Source organism: Caloenas nicobarica, chromosome 3, assembly GCF_036013445.1.
Source record: "Caloenas nicobarica isolate bCalNic1 chromosome 3, bCalNic1.hap1, whole genome shotgun sequence".
NCBI classification, from domain to species: Eukaryota; Metazoa; Chordata; class Aves; order Columbiformes; family Columbidae; genus Caloenas; species Caloenas nicobarica.
In genome coordinates, this window is record NC_088247.1 from 59,664,975 (window position 1) to 59,689,908 (window position 24,934).

The 24,934-nt window shown below is 38.5% G+C and overlaps 1 protein-coding gene across 11 annotated transcripts in view; it reads left to right on the forward strand.

The window, feature by feature from the left end:
• The window catches only part of EYA4 (EYA transcriptional coactivator and phosphatase 4), a 160,061-nt gene that overhangs the window by 70,133 nt on the left and 64,994 nt on the right, over positions 1-24,934 (forward strand). For 10 of the 11 annotated variants that reach the window (XM_065631771.1, XM_065631768.1, XM_065631774.1 and 7 more), the window contains one exon: positions 14,093-14,142. The exons of the other annotated variant lie outside the window; for it this stretch is intronic. In XM_065631771.1, the coding sequence (XP_065487843.1) occupies positions 14,093-14,142 (50 nt within the window). The remainder of the gene's footprint in view (positions 1-14,092; positions 14,143-24,934) is intronic. 11 annotated transcript variants of the gene reach the window in all.

The window sequence follows — 24,934 nt, forward strand, 5'->3', positions numbered from 1 at the left end:
CTAAGAACCAAATGTACACGTTTCTCTGAACGTTCAGAATGTTAGCTCCACTGAAGCACAGTTTAACTTGATTGATACTTGGATTTTAAAGCAAATAAGGACTAATTTTTGCCTGTGGCAAAAAATCTTTGAAGTTTCATGCCTGTGCCGAGGCTGGATTAGTGAAGCGGTAGGACTGGGGCTGGGACTGTGACCCTGTTGTGCTTGACAAGTTGTGATAAATGGGGGAATCTTTCTTAACCTCGTGGCCAAAGCATTCCAGGATCAGGTTGGGGAGACAGGAGAGGAGGGAGAGAGGGGGGCAGAAAGATGCAGGAGACTTGGGACATTAAAGCCAGAGAAAAAGGACATTTGCTTGTTTGTCTGAAACGAGGGAATGCACAGACTCTTGCCGAGGAAAGGATTGCAGATGCGTTGCAATATACTTCATTGTTCTTTCTGACTGCTGACCTTGGTAGATGAAATTCATCCTTCACCATGAAGCTGTCTGTTTTTATTTTTGTTTTGAATGCTTTCAGAGTTTAGAGAATCTTGGTTGTTATATTTTCCTAAACAAAAGAGAGTTTTTATTTAATGCTTGAGATGTGTGTCTAAAGCCATCCAAAATATATTGGACAAACTTCTTATTCCAAGTAATTGCTTCTTGGTTAAATAATTTACTGGAGGACTGCAAATATAAACAAAATGGTATGAATTTGGAAAAAACCCCACCCAACCAGTTAATTAATTGCTTCTGGAAAGCTAGTTCAACTATTTTCTTTATAGAACGCTTAGTAAAAGTAAAACATACTTTAAAATATTTTAAAATTATATATTTTAGGACAACAGCATTAATAAGTCTGAAAAATTATTTGGATATATTAAAGTAGTATACGGGGATAAACCAGTCAAATTTTCAAACCTGAAAAAAAGAGGCAAAATTGACTTATATGTGAGCTGAAATATGATCTATCAAGTGGCTCTTTCTTGTGGCATTTTAACAGCTATACTGCCTCTGAAGTTGTCCCTATTGACTAATAATGAAAAATATATCATTAGATGATGGTTTGAGATTTATTTACATACTTTGTACTGTAAATACAGCTATTCTGGCTAGTGTTAAGAACTATAGCATAAAGCAAATGAAAAAAAAAGTTAAATATTTTAATGTGCTTTCTAATTGTGGCTGTTGTTATAGTCTACAAGCAAACATATGTTGCATCCCTGTGTGTAGATAAAATTAATCATTTATCCTTTTGTCTCCCTGGATGACATTTTAACACTATGATATTAATAGGATTATTAATGGATGTTGTGCTGTAAATGTTCCTGGAGTTTACGTGTTCATTAATATTTGAATAATTAGATGCAAATCATGTTGATAAAAAGCAGTATCACTAAATAGCAATTTGCTTCTCTGCTGCTTACTAGCATATAGTAACTACATGTACACTCCATGTATTATAGTTTCCTACGCATTTATTAGAAAGTATTTTATCTGTGGTTTGCCTCTGATAGCGTATTATTCTTTTTTTATACCCTTTAAAAAAATTAATCATTTCATAGCAGCATTTTCTTCACTTTTATTGAAGTGTTCTAGAGGCACTGAAAACTAAACTAACCAAAAACAAACTATATTTGGTTGCATGACGATACAAATGCATGTGAATAGATCTTTAGATTATATTAACTTGTTTGTGAGAGTTTATACTGCAACATTGTGTGTCATCTTTCCTCTGACAAATTATTTTTTCATGAGTTAGACAGCATATGGGCCATGAAGAGCTGATTATTTTATTTTGACCGGCAAAGTAGTTTGTGCTACAAAGAATTTTTTGCATCCTTGCTTTAATAGAAGTAGGTTGCCAAAGTTTTTGGTTATCTGATGTAGTTTATTAATGTTACAACAGCTGCTAGAAATTATTGCTACAATGCTAAACAAATTAGCTTCAGTAATGAGGAAGAACAGAAATGTATAAAACTGAAGAAAAAGGACAGCTGTTCACTGTAAATGTACAGGCGATTTACTCAGTAATTTTCAAGGTGGAATGCGATGTGCAATTTTTTATTACCTTCTTCGAGTTCCACTTTTTTTCTCAGTTTTGAACATGCTTTGTAATGTAGGCATTTGTATACATTTTAAGTAGGTAGTTTTCACTGGAGTAGCCTTAGAGCATTATATAAAAAATACTAGTGTTGTACAATTAGATGATGCCTTCAGCTTGGGCTGTTTTCATAGATGAAATTATTTGTTTGTGTTCAGATTCAGAGATATTAGCTGTTGAAAAGTCAGATTTTTATGGATTAATATCTTTGATCTACTACCATAGGGGGTCTTGCGGGGGGGGGTGTGTTTCTTTTTTATATTTTTTTTAATTGTATTTTAATACTGTTTTAACATGGTCTCCATCTAATTCCCATCTTCCACAATGCCTACAGGACTCTTCCAGCTGATAATGGGTAGGCAGGTGCGGAGCTAAAATCATGGTCATATTACCTGCTCATATTACCTCGTTCATCCTCCCTGCAACCTGTCTTCTTGCTCTGTCCACCTGTTGCTTTCTGGCATTAATTGAACCCCGCATCCCACAAAAGCATGTTCACATACTTACCTTCTTTATCCTGGATCGTTTTGTTGAAGGTAACAGGCCTAACCACTATGCTCCTTTTTAGACTTAAGCTTAAATCTTTGTAGGCTTGTCCCAAGCTTGACAAATCTTAAGCTTAGGGAATGCCTTTTGCTAAAGGACTGAATAGAACATGGCCTGAGTGAGCCCTTGCTGTTATCCTCACTGCTGTTGAAGCAAGGCGAAGGCACCAGTGGAAGCCCATGCAGGCCTGGGTGGGACTGGGTCATCTTCTGCAGTTGTTGCAGTTAGTCCCAGATCTCAGCACATGTACTCCACATGGAGGTACTCCTGCCTTTCAGGGTTGTGAAGAAGAGCAGTGAACAATGACTTATAATCAAGAACTGTTGATTATTTTAGTCAGAAAGGGCAAAATTGTCCTGACAACATTTAGAGCAGGAATTTTACTTTTTTTCTTGTCAAACACACTGGAGTTCAACTAGAGCTGGAGAAGCCAATGGTGTGGAGTGATCCTTGCTGCACCTACAGTCAAGCCTCCCCTTTCCGATCACAGGAAAACTACCCAATGGCCAGTTGCAAGATCCTTTAATTGAAGCTGACATTTTAGAGCATATGCAGTATGAATTCAGGTCAGGATGTAGAACTGAATTGCTGTAATAAATAAGTCAGATGATCTTTGATCTGTGAGTAATGGTTAGTTAAATTTTCTTGTCTATTTGGTACTCTGTGTCATATACGACACTGTCCACTGAATACAGTCATCTCTCCCAAGAGAGGAAGATGGATCCAGAAGACACGGAAGTGAGTCGAATCTTTCTTAATAGGCACATACTGAAAACTGTAACGAAAAGCTGCAGTACAGCAGTAGTTTTTCTCCTTTTCTGAAGGACATCTACAAGGATCAGCATTTCTTCTGTTTCTGTATGACATGCATGGGCTGAACTGGTCATACAGCATGTGTTGTGCTGTCAGGCACTGCAGGTAATGCAGGGATCTACCATTTCACCTGACTCATATAGCTATAGCTATATATGCTTGAGATAAGACCAACAGTGAAGAAAAGTTGCTGAAAGTGTACCTGAGCAAAAGTGGCACTGGTGAATGAGTGGCTACGCTTGGAAGACCTTGAGTCTACCATGTTGTATTTAATAGTTCAGGTTACAACCTAGGAACTTTCTTTGGATGGGTGATAAACTAATTTGTCATGTAGCTGAATCTATATGCAATGCTTTCAATGTTCCCCAACTATTCCATCCCATTCCGTCAGACCATGATATGAGTCAGGTATTCATTCATTATTAATGGCAGGACTTTTATGAAGACTTTGGTGTTTAAAAACTAATTAGTACAAAGCTCATGTCAAGTCAGGGTATTGTGGACATACCAGATGTCTCTTCTTTTTTTCCACTAAATGACATTTCCTGAACTTTTTGAATATAGTTCAAAACCACAGTCTTTGTTTTTTAAGTCCTTTTAGCTCTGGAATGAAGAATGCAGGTGATGTATACACTCTTCAAGACACAGAGGATGGTAAAGCTCGTGGTATTGTAGACATTTCTTCCTCAAGGCTGACCCAGTACCTGGGAATGAATTCTCAGTGGAGCTAAGGAACTGGAGATTGTTAACCAAGAGTAAGACACATTTTTGGGGGCTGATCTCTTAACCTTAGCACACAACAATACTTATGTTAAAAATACAGAAGACAAACAAAAAGAATACAGGGAGAGAAAAAGGACTTCTCTGCTAAACCAGAATGTTTTACATATAGGTGTTTCACCATCTGTGGTGAGGGTGAGTATTTGGCAGACGTGTGATCATGTTGTTTACTGCACTTGGGTATCAATATGCATCTAGCTAGAAACCAGTATAGTGAAGAGCAAAAAGGAGATGACCAGCAAGGCCTTTTGTTTACATTTCCTCTAAGTGAGAGGTGGAAAAGCTGTGACAAGTGTTCTTTGATCTTAAGAGGGAAAGACAAATTATTTTCTGATGAGGCAAAAGAGAGAAGTTGTCCGTTGTTACTGGGGAGGTCAGTATGTAAGCTTTTGGGTGAGCTCAGGGAAAACTGGGTCCCAAGGAGGCACCAGCATCTTCAGAACAGAGAGGCACCTGGAGGCAAAGATACTTGCTTGTGGTAGAGAAATCAGCATTACAAGTAGAAATACGCTGTATTGTTGCTTATACAAGATGGTTTCCACATGAAAAGAAAACAGCATGTTTTATTATGCTTTATGGCACAGTACTATATGCCTTTAACAAAATAGCTTGAAGTATTTGCATGATGTATTTGCAACATGGCCAAGTTAACAAAGCCATAGGAGCATTAACTTTTGAACTTCCTGACTTTCACTGCGTTAAATTTCAGCTTCAAAGTTTACTTTTATTTTTTTTTCCTTTGCGTTTGTTGGCCCTGGTTAGTTTTGAGAAGCGGGAAGAAAGAAAATAAGTTCAGGTTTTTTCTAAGGTGGCACTGAATCGTATGCATATGACAGGAGATGACTTGCTATTCCTTTGAATATTAAATGATCACTCCAAAACAGTTTTTGTACACCTAGTTTGTTTATGATCTTTCTGTGGAGCTAGGGAATCACAAGAATAAATCCAGAAAGCATTGCACAGCATGGCTCTTTTCCTGCATCTAAGTACGATTTTCTCCTGAAAGGAGATCAATGGTATGTGGGAATGCTGAGATTTGAAAAGAAAACACTTAAAACTAATAAAAATGGTGTGATTACAACAAATCTGGGGAATACCGTGGGACCAAAACTGGTGTGAAAGCAGGAAGTATTTTTCCATGTCTAGATTAAGAACAGTATCTTCTAGCTGATTTCCAGTTTGGAGATACCAGGGAGGCACCAAGGGTATACTTGCAGATTCAGCTGCAGTGACACATGCTGCTGATTTGAAAAGGCAAAAAAAGGCCAGAGGGTTGTCTTTAGTGTTTTTTAAATAGAAAGAGAAAGAGAGGGAGTGAAAGAGGGAAAAAGACCGCGTGAGAGAGAACAAGATATTTACAGTGCTAGTGCTTCAGCATTTCTTCCTGAATCTGACTAGGACAATAAAGGAGCAGCTCGCAGCTCCAGACTGGTGGAGCTTCCCTGTCTTTGCAGCTGCTGAATGGGGAGCTGGCTCCTTTTCTTTCTTTTTTCCTTTCTGGGAAGGGAGCCAGCCTGATGGCCCATCCTCCAAGCCGGGCAGGGGAAAGTGTTCTGTGAGCTCCGAGGTATTAGGTAACTGCAGGCTGAAACAAAAAGTGCTATTGTGGTGTGGCATTTGCCCTGCCTGCCCCACCAGTTAAGGGAAGGCATATTTCCTTCTTTCATCTAACACAAATAAACAAAAAGGAAAAAAAGAATGCCATTTTTTTCCCACAGTGCATGTATAAATGCATTTCAAAATGTAGAAGATAGTACTTTACAGGTTGCAATTACTTAAATTATGACTTGACCGTCACACCCTCTGATATTTTTTAAAGGGCACTTGTGCCAAAAGCAATTTAAAATGTGTTTTTAAAATATTTGCAGGTATAAAAGACTTGAAAGAAGCTCTGAACTTAGTGAACCCATTAATCAGGTCGCAAAAACAAACACACAGGAAATCCTTCCACTAGTAAGAAATTACCAAGGAAGGAAAGTTTTGACCCCTGTGAATGAGAAAATCAAGGAGTTAAGTTTGTCTCAGATTTTATCAATTTATGCTCTAAATACATCTTAATGATACCTCCTTCTGTAAAACTTTTTAGTAGAATCACAGTTTTATATTGGATACATCTTTCTGATTTAAGTAGCTTGTTTCAATATTAAGACTGTGCAGTCGTCCTGAAAGAAACAATCATTATGATCTCCTAAGTCTGAAAAAGACATGTATTTGTATTGATTAAATACCTATTTACTTTACTTTCTATGTACTGTGCACACCAGCAAGGGCTCTGGGGTGTTACTACTTGTCATCCCAGCTTGGTGAAATAAGACCTAGGGGAAACACAGCACAGCTTTGCAGCCTCTTGGGCTGTCTGTGGTTCTGCCTGGTTCCCCTCGAAGGTTCATCCCCACTGCTCTCTGCAGAGGTTTATGTGGAAAATACAAACGCTGTGGCAGTGATGAAGAGTGTCATCTCAAAAAGTGGAAGCATTTAGCAAATTAGTATATGCTTTGTAAGTGATAGCTCCTTCTTAAAATTATTAGAGCCAATGACCGGTTCAAAGAAGCTGAGGTTCTAAAGCTTTTGAACATTTAGCAGGAGCCATCTCTCTTCATTGCTGTAGTCAGTGTCGCAGATAAAGAGGATTTAATGGAAGATATAAATGAAACGTGTGTGGGGTTGGTGGGCACTCCCTCAGTGCCTGGCAATGCTGTTCCTTTTCCTTAAGGTTTTCCCTACTACCTATCTATCCCCTTCAGCAGTCAGTGGAGAGTAGCAACTGTCATTCACAGTTCCTCTTGGCATAATTCCTCTCTGTCTGAAATAGGTGACTACTCTAGGACAGCTGAAGTACATCCATATCTTTCTGTTAGATGTAAAGGAAGCCTGCAGTGACAAGCCTAGATAGATTTAAAGCCTAAACCACAGGTATTTGATACTAGATGTATCCCCTCTGGATTATTTTTAATTGCAAGTTAGATGTACACCACATAGTGTTGCAGACCAGAGTTACTACTCTATTAGTCTGGGGAGAGGTGGGGGTGACAGGAGCGTAGCATTGAGACATTTCATCAGGAACATGTCTGTCTTAGGAAAGGTTTGCATGGAAAATAGAAAGAAGCAATGGTGGAACAGCGGTGGCTTCCCCTGTTCCCATCCCTTCCTCTCAGCCCTGCGCTGTGCTACACATTTGAAGCTCCCATCCAATATCCACAGTGTTCTTATTCCTCTCACCTCTTAAAGACATGGAAACGTATCTGTTGGCTTCAAATAGGAAGTCTCATCTACTGTGCTACATAAGATACAAAGGTCAACTTCATCAGTTTGCTTCCATGCTCAAGCCTTTCAAATAATTCGCACTTCGATTAAAAAAAAAAAGTTCAGCATAGTCAAAACTTGATCTGTGTTGATTAGAGTTGTCAATTTTAGTTGAGAGCATAACAATTTCATTACTAAGAAAATGGAAGAGACTATTGAACAGCTAAACCTAGTTTAGGAGATGAGCTGAAAACTACTGAGGAGTAGCTCATATAGCCTTTAATTTTAAAAAATATTACTTTAAGAGTGAATTAAATTCACTCTGTAATTAAGTTGTTTCCTGTAGCATGATTTTCCTCATTCTTCCATTGCAATTGGAACTAGTTTCAGATCTGCTGAGATATGATAAATCCACCTCAGGCTACAGTTTGTTACTAAATCCCACCACTGTATTTTAAAGCTAGCCTTTGCCCTGTTTTTGTAGGTCAAGATAATGTCATTAGTTGTTTTATGGTAGTGATGAAGGGTGTCATGGTAGCAAAGGAAATCTTTGTTATGCTAGGCATTGAACAGACTGTGCTAAGTCTCTGTGCTAAGGATTTTGTTGTCAAGGTGGTTATAAAACTATATGTAAACAGTGTCAAAGTCAGCATCTAAAAATATTTGAAGGAGAAGCTACTTTCTTTGCTACTCATTCTTATAGCAGTGTCACAAACATCCTGAGCCATATTCTTCTCACATGGTTCCATCAAACTGTTCCTCTGAATGCCCCATCCTCTCTTGGGGCCATTCCACAGGCATGGTCCCTTTCCCTGCACAATGAGTAGAAGCTGATGAGCTTTCACCAGGGTGATTCGCTGTGGAGAAGCATCCAGAGAGTAGAAGCGTGCTTGCTCTGCCCGCACACCAGACCCATCAGAAATGGCATCAGCACAGGCTGAGCAAGCACATACGTGTGCTTTGAGATGTCTGGGTCTGCAAAAAGTACTTTTCCTTCTTCATTCTTCTCTTCTTGATGTTAGAGCTTCCATAGTTCAACCATGCAGAGCTGCTTCCTTCAAACCCAAAGGCTACTCAATCCGATTGTACACCTGCCAATTTGGGAGGGATGCTCAAGGCCATGTTTGATGCAGTAGATGAAGGAGCTCAGCAGATTCATTGCCAGAATAATTTGCTGTGATGTTGCAAGAGTTTTCAGCTGTACTTATTGTGTTAGAAGGGATTTCTCACCTGTGTTGCATTATGAGTTTAATACCATGAGCATATGTGCGAGAACAGCTCATGGAGCAGTTCATGGTTTAACATCTAGTGTAGTGAGGTCCAATAAAACCATGTTAAAAGGATGTTAATGTTGCAAAGGAAAACATCAGAACCAAGGAAATGCCAGAATTAATATGGCCTGTGGAAATTCAGTCTCTTAAGCATTATGGTGCAGCTCTTATTACATGCCATGCCAGGCTTTCCAGGAGATAGCTCCTTTTTCAAGTGCATGTGTAGTTAGATTTTTCTTGTTATGTTCCTCAGCCTATATTTGTTAAACATGAAGCATCCGAAGTCCATACTTAGTATAAAATTGTTCACAGTGTAAATATTTCTCATACACGTGAAATTAAGAGCTTCAGAGTTTAATAAATGCATTTCTCTTTCACAGTATCTGATACTTATACACTGTTGCTATTTGAAATCTGCCAAACCAGGGCAGATATGAAGGCAGAAATTGCACTGACTGTTTTTTTCTGCAATTTGAGTCAAATTAGAGTGTTATTTTTCGGGATAGACATAACATTTGTACACCATCTTTTAAGTTCAAAGTATAGTTTCCCAGCTTGGACTATTAATTAGGCCTGCAGTGCAGCTGGTGTAGCAGAACTAGCCTGTTATTCTGGGCAGACTGGTCGCTAAAGGCTTTACTAGTGCGTTGCAGGGGTATTTGATGAATTCTCAGGCTTGTGTTTATGGTGCTAGTCCCAAATCTAATTAGAGGAAAGGAGACCAAACTGTGCTGTGCCGTCCTGTCCCAGGCAGCCCCCATACTTTTCCACTGTCCACACCGCTATATCTGCCACGTTTTTTTCACCTGGCTTCTGCCCTCCTCTAATTTTGCCTCCTGCAGATCTCATTCTCCTTTAGCCTCCCTGTTTCCATTTCCTCTCCCTGTTCCTGTTTTTTGCCTGTTCTGCCCGGTATTGGAGTCTACAGGGTTTTTCTGTTTCAGGATGCTGCCTGGGTACCTGCAGGGTGGGAGATGGGACTGACAGAGCAAGGAAGGACAGCTTCTCTAGGTCAGGTGCTTTTGTGATGCCACGAGGACTCCTGGCACTCAGGAGAAACAATCCTGAGTGTTACTCAGTGCCAGCACCGTTGAGATGGAGAGTATTCAATGCAGACAGGGTCTTCTAAAATTCAGGAGCCAGACTACCACAGGAGTCCACTAATGATGTGGAAACAGGGCTTTTTGGAAGCTTATAAACTGAAAGGAATTTGGGCAGCATTCCGCATAGGAATGGTGCACCTTGGACTCTCCCCGTTACCACTTTTGGGATTCTGCCTCCAAACTTGCAGGCACTAAAGCCACTCAGCAGCATAGTGGCGTGACTTTTAAAATATGAACACAATGGCATGTTTTCGCAAAAATTTGGATTTAAGGATTTTTAACTGAAAGGTTTCAAACACTTTGTGGTAGGCAGCCAGGGTAGGAGATTTCAATGCAGCTGGGCAAAATTCAAAACCAAGTGAAACGGGTATCTTACCACTCTTGTGAAAGATTCTCAACATGCATGTAACTAAAATTATGAGAAAACCTGTGTAAACAGAGAGAAGAAAAAAAAGGTAAACAGAAGAGTAAAGAAAAATGTTCTTTTTATAGCATTTAACACATGAGAATGTAAATAAATGTGGTGTTAGTGAAAGTTAATTATTTTGAAAACAGTCAGCAAGGCAGATTAAGAGGAAAAACAGCGTAGCTGAAGAAAAGGGAAATAATATTTAGTCTTTGATCAAAAGTTTTCACAGTGATTTTCTGTTCACCTTCAAGTGTGGCATAATTTTATGAATAACAAAATGTGTTTTGCTACTTGAGTAGCCCTAAAGAGCAACAGTGTTCATTCCATATGACCGCTTGAAAGAAAATCACATGCCTGTTCCTCCTTTAAGAAATAACCTTTTTATTTATTAAATCTTTTTTCTTGGAGACAGACCCTAAAGATACACAATGAAGTTTACCTGTAGCCTTGGAGGAAAAGACAAGTCCATAATGTGTGCGTATGCTCCACATTTTCTCACAGAATGGTCATAGACTAACTGTGTCATTTATATACCAAGCTGAAAACCTGAAATATTCTTATTTTTTAAAATATTTTGTTTTGATTACAATATTCTTGAATACATAATACCTTTTTTATTTTCCTCAAGCTTGTTCCATCTCACAAAAGGTGAGTCTTTTTGATACAATTGGTCCGTGGCTTTTCTGCTACTTCCTTTTAAGATATTCCAAAATTTGCCTTTTTTTTGTTGTTGTTGTTGTCGTTGTCCATTTCGTTGTCCACAAAGCATAATCTTACAGTCATTTAATTCCATTACTTGGTAATGTTGGTCAAAGCAAGATGCAGTAGTAGTGTGAGCAGGGGTAGGACAACTCATCTGTGAGTACCCAGCTATTACTTAACTGAGAAAAAAAGCACTTCTCATCCCTGCTCTGGAAAACTGGGGCTCTTAACATATTGTGTATGTTAAAAGTCCTTGGATAGCATTAGTGTATGTTTGAATTGTCTTTGGGCTTCTGTGGTAATTGCCCACCAAAGGACCTGCCATCACTTTGCAAAATCAGGGAGTTGGGATGTGCTGGGTGATTGTCAGACTCTCCAGCAACTGGTTGAAGTCACTGATTGAACTTTCCTGACCTGGAGAGTGAGATCTGAGCCCCACTGCAAATGTGACAGACATTGCTACTGGTGGCAATGACATGAATGGCAAAGGAATTGGAAAGGAATATATAAATGCCAGTAAATTTAAACAACAAGGAGACAGCAAAAATAGCCTGGAAGGGAGTATATGCTAAAGGGACAAAGAAAAGGGAACTTTACTAGGTTTTAAATAAATTAGATGCATTTATATATTTAATTAATTTTAATTATGCTATGTTATTATATTTTATAATTTCTAATTCTATTTTATAGTTCTAAATACATTATATTTTTAATTATTTTAAATTATATTTTCTGTATAAAATGAAAATATTCTTTTTCTAACCAAGTCCCTCAGTAACACAGTTGAGACAATCTGCTGCTGAAAGTACACACTTCCTCTGCTTCAAGGAAGGGCTGTTTCAATTTCAGTGTCATTGAATGATTTTTAATTTATTTTTTGAACAGTTGCCTGTGATGTTGACTCACAGTACACTAATTTGAATAAATATTTATGTTGCTTGTGTATTAATGCACATTGCAGGCTTTTTTCTTGGTACTCATAGAATCATAGAATTCTAGGATCACAGGATGTCCTAAGTTGGAAGGGACCCACAAGGATCATTGAGTCCAACTTCTGTCCCTGCATATGACAACCCCACAGTTCACACCATGTGTCTGAGGGTGTTGTCCAGTCTCTTCTTGAACACTGTCAGGCTTGGGGCCGTGACACCTCCCTGGGGAGCCTGTGCCAGTGCTCCACCACCCTCTGGATGAAGAACCTTTTCCTAATGTCCAACCTAAACCTCCCCTGGCACATCTTCCTGCCATTCCCTCGGGTTCTGTCATTGGTCACCAAAGAGAAGCGTTCAGCGCCTGCCCCTCCTTCTCCCCTTCTGAGGAAGCTGTAGACCATGATGAGGTCTCCCCTCAGTCTCCTCTTCTCCAGGCTGAACAAACCAAGTGACTTTAGCCGCTCCTCATATGGCTTCCTCTCCAAACCCTTCACCAACTTTGTAGCCTTCCTCTGGACTACTTGATCATGTGCTTATATTTCAAGTATTTTACTGTATTTCAGATCTAATGTTACTTTAATAACAATTTCGTGAACATAAAACTATAGCAAAGATGTTTGCACCTGAATATTTATGAGACAGTGCCTGTGAGTTGTGGGTTTACATGAGCCTTCACTGTCTCTCATCCTAAGCTGCTGCACCATCACGTCTCCGTGATAGACTGCGTCTACCAAGTCCATGGAGTAGCACAGTAGGAAGAGTGAGGAAACAATCCAAGAGGAGGAAGATGAGTGGTGATGAAACTGAGTAATTGGATAGGTTGAAAAAAGTTTTGTAGTAAAAAACCAAGCAAAACATAATATTGAGACGATCCTTTGTGTTTGCTACTTTTTTAGTGTTTAGATAACACTTGTTAAAATAATAAAGACAGTTTTAAGTTACTGTCATGGGGAAATTTTCATTATTGCTACTGAATACCGATTTCTATGAATAACCATGTATGCAGCCATATTGTTTTTTCAGTATCTAGAACACAAATGAAGACTAAAAATTACCACATATAGAACCAGGCTTGTACTCAGACATCTATGAGTGATGTTGCATGGCATGCAGTTGAGATATTTAGGGGAAACACGTAACATTGGCCTAATCTTTTTTTCTGTTGGAGTTGGTGAGTATTTTGCCAATCACTTCAATAGAAGTAAGTCACAGCCACAATTTTTTTCCCTGAAATGCTTTTAAAGTAACAAAGAAGTATAGAAGAATCTCTTGGTGCAAGGTATTCCTCAAAACTGTCATTGAATACTTGCTGATTGTAATGGGAATGTTCTTTGTATTGTGTCAGTCTCATCAAGTGAGTATAAGTGCCGACGATGTTTCTAGGTGGCTTTAAAAATGGAGTTCTGAAACCTCCCACACAGCCCTGGATTCTGCATTAGCACACAAGTGAGAAAAATGTTTCTTTCTCTGCTGAAAGTACAAGTAATTTAGATTACCAGAAGGTACAATTAAATTTTTGCAGGAAATCCTGAAGATCCCAAGGAGACACCTAGGCTGCAAGAGGATAGTTTTCTATTTTTATTTGAAAGTCATGGATTTTTTTGCCCTTAATTAGCTAACAGCAATGTATTGCAGAGATTAATATGGAAGTTGAAATACCTTTTATGTGGTTGTGTATTGCAAATATGTGTGGAAATGGTGTGTGTGTTCTTCGATGCATTACGAAAATAGAGTTAACATACAGTTAGCAGATTCACAAAATGAAAGTTAACATGTGAATTATTTAGCTAACGCTGCGCTTTGCCCCAGAATCTGGTGTTTATTATTGTGAGCTTTAGCAGGAAACAGAAGCAGTATCAATTGGGGAAACAGTTTTAAACCAAGCTGAGAACACTATGGCTTTCTCGTTTCCAAGTGGGGAACCTGGCTCTTTGGTTTCTTTGTTCCTAGTTAGACTACTCCCAAGCTATTTTAGCCGAACATTTTACATGCTAATGGGGCCTGGGGAAGTGCAGTTGGCAGCTATTCACGGGATAATAATGAAACACACTGTTTAGTACTGCATACTGCTGCTGTAAAATGCGGGAAGTTTTATAGAGATCATGGTGAGCTGAGCTCGGATCTACTTTAAGCGCTGTAAAGTGGGTGAACCGTGAGCGAGGAAGTTGTTTTTCAAGTGAGAGTAACCAATGCTCCTTTGCTTTTGCAGGTAAAGAAACCGTGTACAGAGTCAGATGGTTCAGAGCCACAGAACCCCAGGTATGGTACCGGAGGAACATGCCCACTGACCGCAGGGCAGTGTTGGGGCACGAGGTGCCGCTGCGCTGTGAACTCACGTAGCATCAGTGCGCGACAGTCCTGTTTTGCAAAGTACAAATGGTTGGGTCATTTTTCCTGGTTTTAACTCTGGAAGGGGTTTTTTTTCCCCTTTTCCCAGGTAAAGATGCAAGCTAGCATTTAGGTTGTGGAGCTTAGATTCTGCCATAATGCTGAATTTTCATCCACAGTTTAAAAGAAGAATAATCCTCTTAAATAGTGTAGGGAAATCTATGTAATCAGTTCTCACTTCATTTATTGCTCTTCTGCATACCTGTGTCTTGATGTTTACTGATAATACAGCCTATTTGCAGTACGGGCAGTTCAGTCTTTATTTGGGAAAGCTCACCTTTATTAATATGTCTTTGTTTTTACTTATGAAAAACAGCCACTGTGTTCCTACATTGGGAAGAGGCCATACATTCTTTTAAAAAAAAGCTTTTCAAACACAATCTTTGCTAATTTCATGAACATGGAAAAATGGATTTAACTTCCATATTTTGCACATGTATGTACTTGTACATACAATTTTGAGCAGGTGAAGTAGTAATTGTTTTAGGTATTTCATTAAGCATGCGCCTTCCTGTTGATTGGTAAGCTGTTGAGCTACGGTAGATGACTTTCTTCAGTTTTTGGTAGTTTGCCATGCTTTTTTTTTCTATCTTTGTCTTGCTTCTGTTTGAAAGACCAATTTCAGTTTCACAAAAATTCAAAAGCTTTAATTGTGAGGAGAGAGCCACAAACCAAACCTGACATCACTCTAATGTTGTGATTAAAACTCAGAAAAGTGAAGTAATTCAAGGTTTGCCCCAAAATCCCATCCTTAACTATGTCTCTGTACCACTGTTGCAGCAGGATCCTCTGGGGGTCTCTGTAATAACCAAGGCCAATATGATATCTGTGACTTGAGCTGTGCACCATTGGAATTTCTTTGATTAGCTCATGTCACTTATTAATACAATAGATCCTTTCATTTAGTTTGATAAGAATGGATTCTATGTAAGGGAATACAAAATGCAATGTCCAAATATGGTTTCAGTGAAGTCAGTAGCAGTTTTGCCCTGGACTTCATTGGAGCCATGTTTTGCCCTTCGGTCCTTGTTTAATAACTTCTAAATGAAAAATATATCTGCTGTGCTGCTGCTTTAGATTAAAATTTATTATAAAGGTTAAACTCTTTCGAAGTACTTTGATGGCATGGAGAATTCCAGTTTAGCAAAACCGTTGTGCACGTGCATATTTTGAAGTGTCTTGTTTGTCCAAGTGAGACTGTTATATCTCAAGTCTTTAAAAATTATGAAGTCCATAGTCTGATGTAATTTCATCAGACAATGATACTGCAACAAACCTGAGGACCTAAAATAAGGTGTACTATCGTTACCTCTGCACATCAGGAAATTTCTTATGAGCTGTAGTTAAATTCCAAGTTAAACACCAAGTCTGAGGAATAGGTTACTTTTTTCTCCCAGGCGCAAAAAGGAACCCATGTTTCAAACAGTCAATCTGGACGCTAAATCTGGTAGTTTCATTTTTGTGAGGTGCATTTTCAACCTAAAATACTTCTCAAGCTCTGTGGCCGCAGTTTGTGGAATTATCAGATACAGTTGAGATTAATGTTCCTGGCCTGAGCACGTGCAATGCTACATATACAGCCTGAAGCTGGATTTTTTGGTCAGATCTCGATTTGCGATGTGACTCTGGTCTTGCTGGGAAATCTCTGACAGACCTTTGGCTGGAGTGGTGCTAGCAGGCACCATGAGGCACATAGAGCTCTAAAGCCTGGAGCAAGGTAACTCTTCTCTAAACAAGGCTTAAGTGAAAACATTGCACATAAAATGAAACATCAGCATAAAAATGAATGCTGGAGACACACAGCCTTACAGAATAGCTCCTGGCTTGGGACCTAAGGCCAATATCATTCATTTATTTAGCTAGCTTTATAGTCTGTTGGTTTTGGATTTGAAACTATTACAATAAATGCAGATGGAAAGTGTTTTTACAGTAGGGAAGTAATTAAATTGGGTGTGGGAACTTTGTCAGGAGAATTCTTGGAGTGACATGTGTGTATCAGCAGATTCTTTGTCTTGCTTGGCCTTGGTTTGTCGTTTAGAAAGAAATGTTCAAACTGCAGATGTGACTAGTAATTTTTTTAAGGGAATTTACTAACCTGTGCTGCATATCAAAAGTGCTTTCCAGAAGCATCCAGGTATATATGCAGTATAAATCGACTACTGCCAGCATTTACTTATAGAAAATGGTTGTGATCTTGATGGACAGGTAAACTATCCAGGTGGAGAGGGAATTGTAGTTAAGAATTGAAGTCGTGGTGGATAGGTGAGTTGTAAACACAAAAGGAAACATGCATGACTCTTCAGTATCTCTGTCACAAATTTTGATTCACAAATGACTTTGCCTTACAAAGGGAGTTATTTTGCCAAATCTCTATGAACTGGTTGTAAATGCTTCTTTTTATCCCCAGATGTTTAGATATTATGCCTAAATGGTGGTATTACACCTAATCATGGTGGTATTGTGGCTGTATCAATATTATGACATTCTTTCTCTATAATTTTGTAATAAAAATCAAATTCACTCTGCAAGTCTGAATAGCCTTGCAAAATTCTTACAGCTTTTTGGAGCCACTGATGTGTGAGACAGAAGCACAGTAAATGGTTAAAACTTGCCAGCAATCATACTACAGGTCCAGACAAGACAGGGTGACAACTCCAGCACACTGACCCTGTATCAAATTCACTATTGAGTTTAGGAAGACGTTCCTGTGTTCAAGGCCTACAAATACATGATTGCTGTTCATTTTGTAATATGATGGGTATACTTCAAAATGGTACCAATTTTGAGTATGCTGAAGGGCCCCTACATTAGGGCAACGAAGCTGGTGAGGGATCTGGAGCACAAGTTTTATGAGGAGTGACTAAGAAAACTGGGGCTGTTTGGCCTGGAGAAAAGGAGGCGGAGGGGAGACCTTGTCGCTGTCTACAACTACCTGAAAGGAGGTTGTAGCATGGAGGAGGTTGGTCTCTTCTCTCAAGTAGCAAGCGATAGGACAAGAGGAAGTGGCTTCAAGTTGCACCAGGGAAGGTTCAGGTTGGATATCAGGAAAAATTTATTCATGGGAAGGGTTGTGAAGCATTGGAACAGGCTGCCCAGGGAAGTGGTTGAGTCACGATCCCTGGAGATGTTTAAAAGACATGTAGATGAGGTTCTTAGGGACATGTTTTAGTGCTAGAGTTAGGTTATGGTTGGAGTCAATGATCTTAAGGGTCTCTTCCAACCAGAATGATTCTATGATTAAATTTAATGTCATACAAGAATTGCTGGTCTAGTGCAGTTCATGAAAGTTAGCTTGTTTGCAGTTATTAACAAGCTCTGTTGTTAGACAGATAATCAGATAAGCCATTTTAATTCTAATAAGGGAGCATTTTGTTGCCTTAAAACTTGTAAGCTACACTTACAGCCTCATACACCAAGACCTTGCTGTGTAAATTAGTTAAACACTTGAATATATATGATTCTGAAGCCTGGTAACACGATAAATACCAAGTCCCAGACTTATGCTTGCACTCAGCTACATTATGTTCAGTTTGACCACACATCCCAGGTCAGCATCTTTCTTTGAGACAACAGACTGCTTGATGAACACATCTCTGCTACCCCCAAATTCTCCTTCCCTTCCCACCAGACCTGCCAAAGGTTCCTCTGTAGGACCATCAGGAGTTGAGATCTGATGATGAGTGTTGGGTTTGCTGGCCTATAAAATAAAATAAGGAGAGAAATGAGGTGTGGGAGAGGAAGACCCTGCAAATGGAAATTTAGCAGAGTCTTCTGCCGCTTCCTCAAAGTCCGTTGATTATGGGAAAAAAAATCATGCTGTTTTAGCCTCTGGAAAGGATAGAATAGTCTACAGAAAAGTGAGGAGATGTTTCTGACAGCTGAGACAGTTTCTTTTTATTTTGTTTTTTTGAAGGGTAGAGAAAAATGGCCCTATATTTCATATACTTCCCTTCTTTAAACCGCGATCTTTTTATTATGAAGATGATATCTATAGGGGAAAAAAGGAAAACGTGAAGATTTTGACAAGTAGTTTTGTGAGTTGGGGATGAAAGTTGTGTCAAAAAGACATTACTTGTTTATTCATAGAAGAACAATAGATCTTTACATTGCTAAGTTAAAGCTAAACCCTGTGGAGTGAAAAAAAAGCCCTCCATTTTTGTTGATTTTTTTTTCTACAAACCTATGGATCAAATCTCTCAAGCTGTATCCATTCTTACTGACTTGGCTTTTCCTTTGTGTACAATTTTTGTATTTCTAGAAAGAAAGGGAAAAGAATCCACTTGTAAGCAAATCATCCCTTCTCAAATGTTATCAGATGTTGTAAGAAGAATATAATCAGGGGCATTATAGCTATTGCATTAGTACCAGCTAGACAATATTTTTTGCTATGTATTGCTGAAATACGAATTCATGGTCACTGGTAAATATTGAATCATATGCACAGGCACAGTTGCCAGACAAACAGGCTATCCAAAAAAACACAGGGAAAATTTTTTGTGTTTAAAAAGCTCTCTAATATTTCAATTTAATATAGGTTTCATTGAGGCTCTTAACATAGATTGCAGCTGTTGATCAGATGATTGCTTTTCTGTTCTTCCACTCCCACACTTCCCAAAAGTGCACCACGTAGTAAGTTTTTTAAATGATATGAATTCTTATTTCTGTTCCTTCATCTTAAAAGTCTCTCTTAAAACTTCTGAATGAGAAATAGATTTTCACATTTTGTCACTGGTCTCATTTTAATACCTAATACCTACTCATGTTTGCTTTTGTCAGGATATGGTGTGCATATGCATGTCAGGATACAATTACTGTCAATGCATTCGCAAGTAAATAGATTATATTAAATGTCAGTGAGAGCTACCACAGTTTTCACATTCAATTTATTCGACCAAGGCTTGTTTCCTCTGCAATTTCGAGGTGCTGTTGTGAATACAATGTTCACTATATGTACTGTACCTGAGCTACACTAATACTTTATGAGTGAATAACTGAACAGTGTTTCCATGGGCATTCATATATTTAACAAAAATGAAAAGGAAAATAATGGGAGTCTTCTGCGCCTTATTTTGGACAATGAGATCATCAAAATGTTTTGTTCTCAGCAGTTCCTACTGTGTATAAAATATGCCTGAGATTTTTCTTTCTCTGACTAAATCCCTCAACAAGACCTTCACAGTCTTATCTCAGGATGATGATGACGGTTGATTCTTTCAGTCAGGTATTGGCTTTATTTTAATGCCGTATAATTGTCCATATTTACCAAATCTAACATTGTAACTCCTCAACCCAAATCCAAGCTTTATAGACATCTGACAGATTCTGTGATTAAGCCATTGTGCCTTTCCCATGCCTGTTTGAACACAGTTGACCCTCTGCATATGTGTTCCTAGGAAAGTGAGAGCAGCAGTACCTTGTCATTCATTTGCAGTTCAAGAGATGAACAGCAAATGTTTGTTGTTACAAGGTGAAGAAGAGCTTTACAATTGAGCTGCCAAGCAAGGAAAGCCAACAATATCTATGGAAATTGTCATTAAAGTTTCAGCAGTTATAATAGAAAAAAAGAATTTTTTTTTGTGCAGTAAAAATGGACAAGCTCAGACTGCCAAGCTTTCATATGTGTTGTTTAGCCACGTTATCCTCCCTCATTTTCTTCTCATCCATGTCTTAAAAGTTTTTTAGAATGTAAGGGTTTGTTGTCTGTGAACCATAGGTAGCTTATCTTGGCTAGGAAGTAATTTAAATGCTTTTCTGAGTCAGGAGTAGTGTGGCTCCACTGCATCTCACACTGTATCTCATTTGAGGAAATGAGATATTGAGAGGACTCTGCCTGATTTAGACTCTGAAGATGAGGTTCATCTAACCCTGAAGTAGATGTGTCAGGTAGGCACCTCTGGGATGCCATTTATCTGATCATCTTTCTATTGACTATGAAGACTGTATCTCTCTCTATCTCTCTCCTGAGCAACCATGCAGATTCCACCAGCAATAACCTGTTGTGCTGCTGATTTATTACAAGGCCAGCTAGACACACAATGTGCCTAAAGGCAGTGAAAGAATTTATTTTGATTTTACAGATTCTGCTTTTCTGCAAAACTCTTCAGCTCCAGAAGAGAATACATGCAATAATAAAAGTATTCTTTAGCAAGGAAAAAACACTTTGTGACTATCTGCTAGTGTTGCTTGTATTTGGGGGAAAAGTACAAAGAGGAACAGATAGGGCAACAGAAATTTTTTCTGAAATGACAGACTAAATAAAGTTGAAATTGAAAGATTGCCACAGGTAATTCTGGGAACTGGAAGAAAAAATCATATCAATGGGAGGAATAGGTTATGTCTCTCAGAATATAACATTCATGTCAGTGAGGCCACTATAGTTCTAAACACTTCACCTAAGAGAAGTGTTTGGCAGGATCAAGCCCAGACTTCACAGTCAAGACAGTGGCTGGCAAGAAACATATCACAATTTTCCAATTTTAAAAGTAACTATGGTGTGGAATAAGATTTCTCATAAAGGCTACATTCTGGGATACACAGGCTCAGCTTGCAGTCGAGAGAAAGTTTTATACAAATCTGTTTCTTATTAAAGGTTTGGTGTGTGTATTTAGTCTGCATGCCACTTAGGCAATTTGAGTCAATCAAAATAATATAGTTAGTGAGATTACTATGCTGGTACATGTATCTGAATGATACAGCATCCACAACAATTGCACAACAGTTGCTACAAGAAGTATGTTACCTTGCTACGTACGTTGTCTTTTCAGGCATGGAGTTTTCAGGCAGTGCAAGTCTTTCCTATTTTCAGAGTGGTCTGTGTGGTATCTCTGCCTGCTGTATGCTGATGTTTTCATTTGTTAACTCTAGAAATTCAGTCTTCTGATTGCCCAAGGCCTGTTGAAGCTGGTCACTGTCTGCCCCTTGGTTTTTGCTGGCTCTGGATCAAGCCCCCAAAGAGTTCTAAAAATATGTTTGATATGTTTACAGAAATTACAATACTCTATTTAGAGTGCAAACACATGGTAACTGATGACATCACAGGGAAGTATTTGAATGGTTTATATTAACAGATCCCTGTGGCTTTAACAATAAAATTAATGTATTTTTTACTATTTCAAGTCTGTTACAAATTCCCATTTTTTTTTGTTAAAATCAGGCATACGACATTTACTGTTATATTAGTAGTGCTTTCTCTGGCGGATCCCATGCCAGATCATGTCAGTGTTAAGACTTCCATTAACCTGAATCAGTGGTGGGTCAGACTGGAATAAATGAAAACAACAAAAAACAGGAAGTCTTGAACACTTTTTGGAAATTTATATCACCTTATTGAAAAAAAAGGAAAAGAAAGGATAAACAATATTTTAACCAAAGTGTTAGTAGAAGCAATTTGGAGATTTTGGAATTACCCTTAACTGTAACTAAAGAGTCTTTTTGTCTGACATCACACACTGTGAAAGACAAGAGCTTTCTTTTGTGGATCTGCTCTACTGGAATGCAAGAGCCAACCATCACTAATGATTTAAAACCTATTTTAAAAATAGAAAAAATGTAATACATCTGGAAACAAGATAAAGTTCTCTGAGAAAGACAGAATCATGCTATTCTAACAGGTCTGAGTGAATTGTTAACTGTTGATAGGAATATGTTCTATTTATGAGATAGAGGAGATAATACAAAATCCTTTGCAAGTGCATGCTGCAGTGTACTAGTTTAACTTTAAATGATTTATTTTGTCTGCTGCCCCCTTAGAAATGTGCCATCATTCCTGTTTGTTGAGGTGTATTTTGAAAATGCTCAAAATCTTATTGAATAATGGCTTGAACAACCTACTCTTAAAGTATTTAATGACTGCTTATTTTTTCCCAGTTTTCACTCAACAAATACACAAATATATGCATTAAAAAGTAGTCGATATTGTGTATGTATTTATTCATTGCATATGACTTTATGACTTACATATGTTGAGTAAATGTCCTAAACATTAGGCTGTTATGAAAGCCATTCCGCTTAGTACAAGTATTACACATTTCTTGGAGTGGGGATTTGAACCAGAGAATCCTGTAACCAGCACACATAAGTCTAGTCCATTTTGTTATCCTGGACGGATCTGTGAGAAAATTTTCCATCATCTTAAGTAATTCCTAGCTTACACACTACTGCTATATGAACAATGGTGGTGACTCCCAAGATATTGCTGTTTTAAACTCCTCTCATCATTCTTGCTTACGTATGCCCTTCTTCAGAGAAAGGAAGGGATTTTTTAATGTAAATATTTGTGGTTAATTGTAAGGAGGACTGGAACCATCCCATATATTTTTATAATTAATAGTTTTGACATAATTGTGACTTCCGAAGCGCATTGTGATTTCTGAGCCTACCCAAGAGTGCAAGTTATTTAGCAGACCATGAAACCACCCTCACACATGCTGAGCTACCGTTACCTGTATTCTGCCATCATAGGCAATGGGATGGTGAGTGCCCTTCAACCTAAATACATGTTAGCGCTCTATATGAGGTCTGGGAAAAGCTAGTAAAAATAAAGCTCTGGATCTGTGTCAATAACTAAGTATTAATGACAGTTAAGAACTGAGAAAACAAGCAACAGCTAAAAGCAGAAAAGAGACTAGCGAAGAACAGAAAAGAAAGCAACAAAATTTCCAGAATTTCATATACCAGAAGCACACTAAAACCAGTTTGCTCATAGTAATAACTTTCTAACCAGGAACGACAACCTATAAACAAAAATGTACATGTACAATTTAACGTTAATACTGTAATCAAAGGCTCTTGAAAGCACATTGAAATAATATAATCCAATATTCATCATTTCAAACCAGCTTCTTATCAGCATGAGTACGGCAGTGCACGGTGCAGTTCTTCCACTGGTATCTCCCATCCCCTTTATCATTCCTTTTATATGCAGGTGCTCTAGCACAGCATAACTTGGGCAATGACCACAGCTATTTTTACACCAGGCATAAATTATAACGATATATGTTCTACTGCCTTTACTACTGGATAAACAGGTGGCACAATGTGACATGTATGCTGATGGCAGCAGTTAAATGCAATTTTGAGTCTATTTGCAAGGCTATTGTCACTCTCTCCCATCCACTTTCTCTAGCTGGAGCTGGAGGTGTATGGAGGGAGCAGGACTGAAGCTATCCCAGGGGTTTAGCGTGCACCTGGTTGTTACTCATCTATTTGAGACGAATCGATACCAGTGTGGATGAGCGGGCCAGCGTCCTCCCCTCTACTTTGTGACACGACTTGCTCCTGTCAGATCACAGTGTGGGCTCTGCTAGCCCAACATACAGCCTGAGCTATAACCAGTTGCGTAGATAGAGGGTATTTAAGTTCACTTTTATGTGTATTCTTCATCCTGCATTCTAGACCAGCCAGTGTTCATTAGCTTGCTGCAAGGTGCCCTTTGATTGCCAGCAGTTCCAAGATGTCAGTCTGGCAGTCACTGGCCTGGCTGAAATCAATTACTCTGTACAGTGGGCGGGAAAGGCCTAAGTGGTTGGCCTTCAAAAGATGAGCATTGACTCTCGGAGCGAGCATTCATTACACTTCCCTCTTCCTCTCTGTTCTTCCTCCCTACCCACCCCCACATTTTGACTAGTTTATACTGAATCTGTGGATCTGCTAAGGCATGGTACTTCTTGTTATATCTAATCTTCTTGGATTTCAAAGAGAGGGAAAAGGAGTGCATGGATTTCTGTATTAAATAATGTAGTAATCGGAAATTAACTTTTTTGAACCTTCAGGAATGTCTTAGGATAGGGTAGATACTATTTTTGAGTGAAATAACAAAACCTAAGATTATACCTGCAAGTATTTTTACTTAATCCAATAGTTTCTTAGAGCCTTGTCCTAAAACTAAACTGGATTTTGAGCCGTAAAAAGACAGTGTTGTTTCTTCAAGTGCAGCACATGCAATCACAATGAGAAGGAGCTCTATTTCTTTCCCCCTTTCTCCCTTGGTTTATTTCTTGCTCTGACATATCGCATTACAGCAGTACGCAGGAGAACAAATTCAGACTCTGTTCCAGCTTCTTTGACCTCTTGGATATTCCAAATATATTTTACCATTAGTAAATCTGAATAGTAAAAGTATTTGGTTCCACCTACTTTGCACTTCAAATCCAGTTGAATAGAGCCCTGGAAGAATGCAGACACTAAAAAACCTGGCCATTTAGATCCAAATCTCCTATTCTGAGATTGGTACAGGTTACTTTTTAAATTAATCACTTTTTTCCTCAAATATTTTTAAGTGTAAGTTCTTGGCTAGATATTTTGCAACCTGTTCAGACACGTTCTAAATACAATCAGTCAATGTACTCAGTAAGCATTTAACTAACACCATGAAGTTAGTGTGCTGTGCTAATATTTACCATGCCAAAAATCATCCTACTAGGTCCTGATCAGTCATTAGGAAAAAAAAAAAAAAAAAAAGGAAACAAGAATAGAATGAATCAAAAAATCCGTATAAAAAGCGACCACATGCAAATAAACTAATTGCAAGTTTGCTGTTCTCTAACATCTGCATCTTCCATGTTACACACATACATCTTAAAACTGTTTGGATATTTCAGACTTGGTTTCCTCTCTTTACGTTAAGGTAGTGTTGTCAGAGAGTGATCCAGTGCTTCAGCTCTCT